The sequence below is a fragment of the Mustela putorius genome, unplaced genomic scaffold, assembly GCF_011764305.1.
Source record: "Mustela putorius furo isolate JIRA1106 unplaced genomic scaffold, ASM1176430v1.1 tig00000056_pilon_pilon_pilon, whole genome shotgun sequence".
NCBI classification, from domain to species: domain Eukaryota; kingdom Metazoa; phylum Chordata; class Mammalia; order Carnivora; family Mustelidae; genus Mustela; species Mustela putorius.
The window spans coordinates 3,138,519-3,149,936 of record NW_025421263.1 but is presented as its reverse complement, the minus strand read 5'-3'; the positions used below and the strand labels follow the sequence as shown (position 1 = coordinate 3,149,936).

Here is an 11,418-nt window from a genome sequence, read left to right as displayed (position 1 = left end):
CATTTCCTAATTTCAAACTATATTAATCAAAACAGAATAGTAAATGACATAAAAACAGACACATAAGTCAATGGAACAGATAGAGAGCTCAGAAATAAACCCAAATATATATGGTCAATCAGTTTATGATGACAGAGGCAAGAATATACAATGGGAGTAAGGGAGGCTTTTTAATAAACGGTGATGGGAAAACTGGACAACCACATGCAAAAGAATGAAACTGGACCACTATCATACCATATACAAAAATTAACTAAAAATGGACTAAAGACTTGAATGTAAGATCAGAAACCATAAAAATCCTACAAAAAAAAAAAAAAAAAGGGAGTGAGCCCTGTAACACTGCTCTTGGTGATTTTTTTTGGATTGGACTCCAGAGACAATGGCAACAAAACCAAAAATAAACAAATGGAACTACATCAAACTACAAACTTCTATACAGAAAAAAAAAAGTTAACAAAATTAAAAGACAATCTATTGAATGGGAGAAGATATTTGCAAATCACATATTTAATAAAGGTTAGTATCCAAAATATAAAGAACTCATATGGCTCAATAACAATATAAAAATAATCCAATTAGAAAATGGACAGAATCTGAATATACATTTTTCTGAAGAAGACATACAGATGGCCAACAGACACATGAACAGATGCTCAACATCACTACTCATGAGATATCACCTCACACCTGTCAGATTGGCTATTATCAAAAACAAAAAATAATAACTGTTGGTGAAAATGTGGAGAAAAGTGAATCCTCATGTACTATTAATAGAAATGTAAATTTCTACAGCCACCATGCAACACAGTATGGGGTTCTCTAAAAAAGGTAAAAATGAATGAAAATCCAGTAATTCCACTTCCGGATATTTATCCAAAGAAAATGAAAACACTAATTTGAAAAGATATGTGCAGTCCTATGGTCAGTGTAGCATTATTTATAATAGTGAAGATATGGAAACAACTTAAGTATCCATCAACGGATGAATGGATAAAGATGTGGTACAAAATACTACTACTCAGCCATAAAAATGAATAAAATCTTGCCATTTGCAACAATATAGATGGACCTAGATGGTATTATGTTAAGTGAAATAAGTCTGACAGAAAGACAAATACATGGAATCTTGTATGTGGAGTCTAAAAAAATTAGCAAACAGAACAAAACCAAACTAAACTCATAGATACAGAGACCACACTGGTAGTTGCCAGAGGGGAGGCTGTGGAGAGTAGGCAAAATTGCGATGGGGATGAAGGGGCACAAACTTCCAGTTATATAAATAATAAGTCATGGAGATGTAATGTATGTAATGCACAGCATGGTGACTATAGCCAATAACATCATTGCAAATTTAAAAGTTGCCAAGAATAAATTTTAAAAGTTTTGATCATAAGAAAAAAATTTTTATATCCTTATATGGTAACTAGATTTACTGTGGTGATCATTTTGCAAAGTATACAAACGTCCAGTTGTTACCTTGTATACCTGAAACTAATATAATAATATATGCTAATTATACTTCATGTTTTACAAAGATACCTAAAATCTTTTAAGGATCATTAGAAATGGCTTCCTTTTGAAACATACATACACTCTCTTTAAACAAAGAAGTATGATTTCTAATAAATAGCAAACTGTATCTGAGAAATTTTAGAATTTCCACAATTGGTGTTTTTGGGAAAGGCTTATGACTAGTTATTTTTATTTTTTGTCCTTTTGTCTCTCACTTCAAATACTTTCTCCTGTGAAAAGAGCTGTTGCCCTAAGGCAACATAAAATAGCCTTGAGAACAAAGAACAAAGATGGACCAATTTGCTCCCCCCAGCCTCCAGGAAGTAATTAAGAAGGCCCAGAGTGACTCCGTGCAATACAAAGGCCAGATTCACCAACAAATGGTTTGGATGGTGTTTGGTCATTTCAGACATATGGGGTATTTTCCAAGTTACTTAAAAGAACATCAAAATTAGTATGAGACAAAATTAAGGCATGTGAGTAAAGAGCATTACACACATTAGTTTTGTTTTTTTTAAGTTTTTCTTAGAGTGCCTGCCCATACTCTAAATACCCGAGCTGAACTGGAAAAAAAGTTATACACACAAAACAAATTATTTTTAATTTGCTTTTTTAAAATGTAGTTGAAAAAAAGAAAATCCCTGAACTCCAATAGGTGATGTGTGGCAGGCTAATGCCACTGAATCTTAAAAAAAGTGCATAAATTGGGACAAAGGGTCACATGCTTGTTCTTTAGAGTAAAAGGGCATCAAAAAGTCAAAAGAAGTTTTCATGACTGAGAAATTACTACCTAACTCTAAACTTGAGTACACCAACATTTTGTATTTTTTTCTATAGTAAATTCACAAACATGATGCAGTATAATGAAAATCAACCACATACATTTCCCACTAAATAATGAAAAATAGTAGAGAACCCATTAAAGTTTTAAAGGTTTTTTCCAAGTATTTATGTGTGGGTTTATGTCTGTAATAGGACCTTCAAAGGTACCCTTAGTTCTCAATGTTTACTATTTGAGTGAAACTAAAAAAATGTTATCATGTCATGATATCTGTGACCCCTAAATAATTATTTGTAAAGTAGATGATTTTATTTGCATTATCCTACTTTGATGACCACCTGGGAATATGGTCATAATCCTGCTTTTGATAGATCAAAAAAAGAGAAAATCATGTCCACTTTGTACTTTATTTAAAATTAATTAAATGATAAACACAATTATAGGTAAATGGCAATTCGGTACATTTGAATAACATTTTAAAAATTACATATTCACAAGTACATAGATCCTTTACCAACATTTTAGTCTATGTAGTCAAAGTCTTCTGGAATTCCAAAGTTTTTATCAATTTTATTTTCTTCGAAACCAAATTTTCTTTTGGCCCAAGATTTTATTGCAAATATATTATCTATAAAGAAAATTGAGAAATATTTTTAAGAATTAAAAACACAATCATAAAACATGTTAAATATAATATTCTTTTTTGTTACTTCTATTACCTTCAGAAGTGTCAACATAGCAAATGTGCTTTATTTTCAAAAGTAAAGGCAATTCATTTCTGAAGAAGGAATATTCTTTAATTAAATTAATCTTCTTTAATAATTTTAATTCTTTAAAATTCTTTTAATTTTCAGCAATGAGATTACATATTTAAAAATGCAGCAGATTAGCTGCCATTAAAGAATACTCAATTTAGGAATAATCCAAAAACAGGGAAAGGATAACAATGGTGTTTCTACCACCATTTCCACAGCAGAGGCTCAGGAATTAAATTGCTCCTGTTCCCAAAGGGTACACATTCTCTCTAGACTTTTTCCTCGCCCCACAGATAATGATGGTTCCCAGATATTCAGGTCAGTGTGAGGAGAAGGGGAGAGGAGAATAGAAGGTAGTTCTCCTATTTTAAGACTAAGATAGGAGCAGAGGTATCTTTTGTGTCCTCTGAGGGGAATTAAAAATGCATTTTGCCACAGAAGAGGTATTGTATCTACCTACAAGGATTTATCCCAAGGAAACAAAATAAATTGTGTACAAAGACTTATGGTTAAATCTTTATTCCAATGTAATAAAAGAAAAAGTAAAAAGAATATAACTATCTAATCTCATGTATTGTACTTCACTTTATTGTACTTCAAAGATAGTGCAGTTTTTACATATTGAAGGTTTATGGCAACCATGTATAGAGAAAGTCTAATAGCACCATTTTTCTAATAGCATTTGCTCACTTCATATATTTATGCCACATTTTGGTAATTTTCACATACTTGAAACTCTTTCATTAATATTATTATATTTGTTCTGGTGATCTATGAGCATTGATCTTTGATATTACTATTGTAATTGTTTTGGGACACCATAAACTGCACCTGTATAAGATAGCATACTTAATCCATCAATGTTTTGTGTGTCTGTCCCACCAACTGGCTGTTCTCCAATCTCTGCTCCTCGGGCCTCCCTATTTCCTGAGACACAACAATATTGAGATTAAGCCAAAGAATAAACCCTACATCGGCCTCTAAGTGTTCAAGGGATAGGAAGCATTGTATTTCCCTCACTTTAAATCAACAGCTAAAAATGATTAAGCTTGGTGAGGAAGGCATGTCAAAGGCCAAACAGGCTGAAAACTAGGCCCCTAGTGCCAGGCAGTCCAGTTGTACATGCAAAGGAAGAGTTCATGACAGAAATGACAAGTGCTACTCCAGTGAACACACAAATGATAAGAAAGTGAAATAGCCTCATTGCTGATATGGAGAAATTGGAGTAGTCTGGATAGAAGATCAAACCAGCCACAACATTCCCTTAAACCAAAGCCTAATCCAGAGGAAGGCTCTAAGTCTCCTCAGTACTCTGAAGGCTGAGAAGTGAGAGTTGGAGAGGTTGCAGAAGGAAGAGTTGGAAGCCAGCAGAGGCTGGGTCATGAGGTTTAAGGAAAGATGCCATCTTCATAACATCAAAATGCAGGAAGAAGCAACACGTGCTGATGGAGAAGCTGCAGCAAGTTCTCCAAAAGATCTAGCTAAGATCATACACTGAACAACAGATTTTCAATATAGATGAAACAGCTTTCTCCTGAAAGATGACACCATCTAGGACTTTCGTAGCTAAAGAGGAGAAGTCAGTGCTGGGCTTCAAAGCTTCAAAGAGCAGGCTGACTCTCTTGTTAGGGGCAAAAACAGCTGGTGACTTTTACTTGAAACCAATGCTCATTTACCATTCTGAAAATCCTAGAGCCCTGAAGGACTCTGTTCAAATTAAGACCTGAAGGATCGACTCTGCCTGTGCTCTCACACAACATCCATTCTGTGGCCTATGGATCAAAGAGTATTTTTGACTTTCAAATCTTCTTAAGAAATACACTACACAGAGCTATAGTTGCCATAGATAGTGAGTGATTCCTCTGATGAATGTGAGCAAAGTAAATTAAAAACTTTCTGGAAAGCATTCACCATTCTAGGTGCTATTAGGAACATTCATGATTTATGAGAAGAGGTCTGAATATCAACATTAACAAGTGTGGTGGAAGTGGGCATCCAACTCTCAAGGATGACTTTGAGAAGTTCAAGGCTTCAGTGGAGGAAGTAACTGCAGATCTGGTGGGAACAACGAGAGAACTAAAATTCAAGGTGGAGCCTAAATGGGACTGAAATGCTGCAATATCAGGTTAAAAGTTGAAGGTATGAGGAGGTGCTTCTCATGGATGAGCAAAGAAAGCGATTTCTTGAGATGAAATCTCCTCCTGGTGAAGATGCTGTGAAGACGGCTGAAATGACCAACAAAGAATTTACAGCATTACATAAACTTAGTTGTTAAAGCAGGGGCAGGGTTTGAGAGAATGGACTCCAATTTTGAAAGTTCTCCTGTGGATAAAATGCTAACAAACAGCATCACACGCTACAGAGAAATTGTTTGTGAATGGAAGAGTCAATCAATGTGGCAAACTTTTTTGTTGTCTTATTTTAAGAAATTGCTACAGCCATCGTGACCTTCAGCAGCCACCACCCTGGTCAGTCAGCAGCCATTAGCCTGGAAGCAAGACCCTCCACCAGCAAAAAGATTACAACTCACTGAAAGCTCAGATAGTTAATGCTTTCTGGCAATAAATTATTTTTAAATTAAGGTATGTGCCTTACTTATTTAGACATAATGCTATTGTATACTTAATAGACTACAGTATAGTAAAAACATAACTTTTACCTGTACTGGGAAGCAAAAAATTGATTTGACTCACTTTATTGCAATATTCACTTTACTGCAGTGGTCTGGAACCAAACCTATAATATCTCTGAGCTATGTCTATTTTATTATGTTACCCTTAAAAAATTAAGGGTAATTTGTTACCTTTAACAGACTAAAGTTTGATCACCTTTAAATATATCATTTTGGGAAATTTAATTCCAAGTAACGAATAATAATTACATGTTTGGGATGAAGTTTGTTTCTCAAGTGACTACTACTCCATCAAATAGAATGTTAACAAAACATCCCCAGTTTTTAAAATTAAACTGTAATGGAATATCAGCAGATGTTAAAAAATGAATCTTTATGTAACAATTTAAAGCAAATCTTTAGTTTTCCTGGGGACCTATGAAAGACCACTACTAACATGAGGCACTCCAGAATGATTTGTTTCGTTTTCCTAGAGCCTACATAACCATACATTCTTGTCAGTCACAGTTAAATACATGGGGCCCACTGCTGCGTGAGACGGGTATGAAGTTATTACAGGTACCTATAAGGTAGACAGACTACACCTTCAAGCTGACACAAGAGTTGAGAGAGAAACATTAACTTATTACTAGATAATTCCAAAGGGTTATGTATGTTAAAAAGAGAAAGTATTATACGTATAGCTTCCAGAACAGGCTCCTTATGTGTATAGCTTCCAGAACAGGCTCCAAGAGCACAGAAAGACTGCCAGCAAATGAGAACAGATGCAACACTGTAGGAAGCATGAAGGAACAGACTTCAAACCTGGATTAGGAGCGAGAAAACTAAGGCAGCACAGTAAGGTTACAGGCTTAGCAGGAAGGAGTTGCTGGTTCACATGAATGCAAGGAACCATTTTATTATAAACATCCAAAGATTACACTTGATCTTTGCCAAAAGGCCGAGAAGCGATTAAATCTCCAAATATTAAAACGAACAGAAGACCAAACAAAAGCCTATCCACAACAATGCTTCATGGACCAACTCAAAAAGACTGACTAAAGCTGTCTCGGCCTGCTGGATGTCTGCCTTCAAGACAATATTACCTGCGATCTTGATGATTTATTCCCTGTCAAATAAAATTCTCCTATTATGTGGAAATTTTTATAAATGGATAAAAAATAGTTGTTGTTGTTGTTGTTTTTTCCTTTAAAGAAACATCCTTAAGAGTAGTAGGATTTCTGCTTATTTCCATGGTGGCATCCCCAGGATATACGCAGAAATAAAGATGGGCAAAATCATAAACGTGAATCTGTATTTAGAACCTCACAACACCTATCCCCCTCCTCACTCACGGAGATGCCTCTCACAGAAAGTCATAAAAACTCCCACTATCTTAATTATTATGCCAGATTTTATATAAATTGTTAAATCACACTTAAGGTGTATTTAAGGGGCGCCTGGGTGGCTCAGTGGGTTAAGGCCTCTGCCTTCGGCTCAGGTCATGATCCCAGCATCCTGGATCTGGCATCTGGCTCCAGGCTAGGCAGGGAGCCTGCTTCTCTTCCCCTCTCTCTGCCTGCCTCTCTGCATACCCCTTTGTCTGTCAGATGAATAAATAGAATCTTTTTTTTAAAAAAAAAAAGGTGTATTTAATGCCATAAATCATTTAGATATGATATTTCCAGTTATATTTATACCCTAAGATCATCTCTCATTTTGTAAAACTGAAATAATGAATTACTGAACAGTAACTATCTTCCATTCTAAACATATTTTAAGAAACTTTTTAGATAAAAAAAAAAGCAAAACTTTAATAAGTAGATAAAATCTCTGGTTACAAGTATTACCAATGTTTTCTTTTTGTTTTGAAGACAGGTTGGTTTTCTGAGGTGTAATTTGTTTTTAAACTCCATGCTTTTCTTAACACTTTTAAATGGGAAGGATCAAGTTGTAACTTCAAATGGAAATATGGCTCCCAACAGCTGTTTCTGCTGTGCTAAAAACATCTTCCTTCCTATATGATTTTAACAGTTTCAGGTTCTTTCTCAACTAATAACGTAAGGGGAAAAAGTTCAAATTATTCTTTTTTCCATAACTGGACATTTATGATCAAGTGGAAAACATGAAAGGATTTTTTAAGAGAAGAACGGGAAAGGGGAGTATTTGTTTATCTATTTATCTAAGATTGTGTGAAAGGGCTTACAAACTGTTTTATTTAATTCTCCCAAAATGTAAGGTAGATATAATCTACACGGAGGAAGCAGCTTCAGAGAAGTTCAGTAAGTGATACAGCAGCTAAATAAAGCACACAATCTGCATTCCTTTCAAAGTGAAGTTCTTCTCACCATATACAAAGGCTGCTTGTTCCTACTGCTTACTGAGCTGCTTTCCCGAGAGCTATTGCAGGATTTCACTTTGTCTTTTTTTTTTTTTTTTTTTTTGGTGATTCCTAGATTTTATTTAAAGATTATACAAAATATCCCAACACAGGACTTCTAATCCTTGTCCTCCTCCTCCTCCTCGTCCTGGTTGATCTGGAAGTAGCGCAGCTCGTAGCTCTCCTTGCTGTTGGCCACCACGCACAGCCAGTCACAGAGGTTATTCTTCTTCAAGTATTTTTTGGTCAGATATTTCAAATACCTTTTGGAAAAAGGCACCTCGGAAGTTACAGTGATCTTGCTTTTGCTCCTTTCAATGGTTACAACCCCTCCACCGAGATTTCCAGTTTTTCCATTCACTTTGATTCTCTCCTGAAGAAACTGCGCAAAATTGGCCGCATCCATGATTCCATCTTCTATAGGGTGGGTGCAATCAAGGGTAAACTTCAGAACTTGCTTCTTTTTTTTGCCCCCCTTCACCACGAGCTTTTTCAGGGGTGCCATGGCGCCTGCCACTTTGTCTTATTTTTAACCTATGAGTCCACTTGTATTCCTTGCTCAAAGTTTTGTATTTCTCAAATTTTCTATTGATATCATTGTATTTATTATTTAATTATAGTTATTGGACACACATCTCATTTTTCTCTTTTAGTCAATATTAGCTTACTGTTTTTACCCTCGTCTGTTCTCATCACTAAAACATTAGAATATTTATGAAATGTATTACTTTGTAATAAATAAGATTGCAAATTTATCAGAACAAAAAGACAATTACAATTATTTTATCAACCTACTTAATTCTAAAATAGACAAGGACACGTGATTCATGAATGTTGTGTGACATACAGAAGCCTCAACACAGAGTCAGGAAACCTGGCTCGAACCTTTGTACATCCAGTGACTAATCACCTTTGACTCAAGGCATCACTTAAAATTTTCTGCGTCTCTGTGTCAATACAGTTTTACCCATACTCTCCCAGATAAACAGAATGATGATGAGTGGTACATGTGACGGTATTACGGACTCTTACCAGATGGTAAAAGTTGAATTACCATTACTTTAGAACACTAGAAAAACGTCAGTGTAATTTGTAGACATGTTTTAACAATACTGATCATACCTGTATATATTTGATAACAATCCTTATTAATTATCTTCTACGCTTTAAGACACAGGGGAAAATACCTTATTAATTCTCGTTTCTTAGAACATCTCTTGTGTAGACCAGAGTGTATATCCATTGGCAAATGGATTAACGAAATATTTATATGAAAGCAGGTATACAGAGAAGACAGTATCATGTAGTGGTAAGAGCTTAGACTCTGGGATCAGGAAAGCTGGATTCTAATTCCTGTTCATTGCCTAGCCCATGTGTCGCCATGGGCTCCCAATGGCCTCAGTTCCATTGCTAAAATTAGGGATGATAATCCTATTTAACTCACAAGATTGTTGCTGAGATAAAATGAGAATGCACCACAGGTACTCTTTGTGATGCCTGACTTATAGTCCAGCCCTCAACAAATGTTAGCTATTATTATTATGAACAAGAAGACAAATCTTTAGAATTCATGAAATTCCTGAAGTTTTATCTTATACTAAAATCATAAAGCTTAAGTAATAGCCCAAGTGACTTATCTAGGAAAAATTACACAGAAGTTAAACTGTAAGCAGTCATTGGTTTTACAAAAATACATTGTATTTTACATACAAAATGACTCACAGTACAATTAAAAAAAAAAAAAAAACTTAAGTAGGGGTGCCTGGGTGGCTCAGTGGGTTAAAGCCTCTGCCTTCGGCTCAGGTCATGATCTCAGGTCCTGCTATCGAGCCCCACATCAGGCTCTCTGCTCAGCAGGGAGCCTGCTTCCTCCCTTCTCTCTCTTTGTCTGCCTCTCTGCCTACTTGTGACCTGTCAAATAAATAAATAAAATCTTAAAAAAAAAAAAAAACCAACAAACTTAAGTAACTAAAATGCTTTAATATAATGAGTTAATAAAAACTCAATACCGGGATTCCTGAATGGCTCACTCAATTAAATGTATAACTCAGTATTGGCTAAGGTCATGAACCCAGCATCATGGGATTGAACCCTGTATCACGCTCAGTGCAGAGTCTGCTCGAGATTCTCTCTCTCTCCCTTTGTCCCTCCCCCTGCTCATACTTGTGTGCACTCTTTCTCTAAAAATAAACAAAGTCTTTATTTTTTTTTCCTAAAGATTTTATTTATTTATTTGACAGAGAGAGAGAGAGAGAGCAAGAGAAGGAAAACAAGCAGGGAGAGTGGAAGAGAGAGAAGCAGGCTGAGCAGGACCCTGGGATCATAGCCTGAACCTAATGCAGATGTTTAACTGACTGAGTCATCTAGGAGCCCCAAAAAACAAAATCTTAAAAAAACAAAAAACAAAAAACAAAACTTAATACATACACTTCTAGAAAGGTCTTTTCTTGAACAAAACTAGGCACAATAGCTTCTGCATTTCATATATCACAGTAAGTGTGGAAAAAGCTTAACTATAGCTTATCAGTACCATTATAATACATACCAGTCCATCTGTTAGCAGCTTCTTTGGCTATTTTATTTGCTTGACCTGAAAAAAAATTTTTTATAAATAGTCATATTCATCTATTTATAGATTTTTAAAAACATGAATAAAATGTTATACAAATAACAGTTTATGTTAAAAGTTCAAATAGTGCATATTGCATCCAACAATCCTGCTTAACTTCTCAGATTTTAGTTTCAATTGTATTAGTCATGAAGAGTCAATGTAAAGAATTTCCCTTAAATGTCCATTATTATTGTACTTGTTCCTCTTAAAGGTAAGTGTGAGATGTTTTTCTGAAATAATTATAACATCAAGAGGATAAAATAATTTAAATTTAATGATAAGAATTTTAGAGTGTATGTATTAGATTATAATGAATCTGACTTTAAAAAAATTTATATGTCTTGCTATTAAATTACCTATGTCTATGTCTCTCAAGTTAATCTACATAGCACATTAACAGTGCCATGATCAAATGAGCACAAATACTACTTATTATGATGGCATTTATTTATTGAAAGATAATTTATATACTACATAATTCACCATATTAAAGTGCATAATCTGGTGGGTTTTAGAACAGGGTTGTAAAACCATTACCACTACCTAATTCCAAAACATTCTAATCACCCAAAAGAAAATCCCATACCCATGAGTATGGGATTTTTAAAAGCCCCTGGAGACCATTAATCTACTTCCCATCTCAACGAATTTCCCTATTCTGGAGATTTCATATACATGAAACAATACAATATGTGACTAGCCTCTTTTACTTAGCATCATGTCGTAGCATGTATCAATACTTCAATCCTTTTTATTATCAAATAA

The 11,418-nt window shown here is 34.8% G+C and overlaps 2 protein-coding genes across 2 annotated transcripts in view; both read right to left on the bottom strand.

Moving 5' to 3' along the window:
- Positions 1–2,684: 2,684 nt before the first annotated feature.
- MND1 (meiotic nuclear divisions 1) overlaps positions 2,685–11,418 on the bottom strand; it is a 72,987-nt gene continuing 64,253 nt past the window's right edge. The window contains exons 7-8 of the mRNA XM_045082456.1: positions 10,588–10,632; positions 2,685–2,924 (exon numbers count right to left, since the gene is read on the bottom strand). Of these exons, the coding sequence (XP_044938391.1) occupies positions 2,818–2,924; positions 10,588–10,632 (152 nt within the window). The 3' untranslated portion in view covers positions 2,685–2,817. The remainder of the gene's footprint in view (positions 2,925–10,587; positions 10,633–11,418) is intronic.
- LOC123392787 (60S ribosomal protein L22-like) lies at positions 7,500–9,212 on the bottom strand. The gene has a single exon (XM_045082596.1). It carries the CDS (start codon positions 8,545–8,547, stop codon positions 8,161–8,163), a length of 387 nt encoding a protein of 128 aa, XP_044938531.1. The 5' UTR covers positions 8,548–9,212; the 3' UTR covers positions 7,500–8,160.

Excerpts from the sequence above, each read along its gene's own strand:
- LOC123392787 (XM_045082596.1), bottom strand. The coding sequence starts at position 8,547 with ATGGCACCCCTGAAAAAGCTCGTGGTGAAGGGGGGCAAAAAAAAGAAG.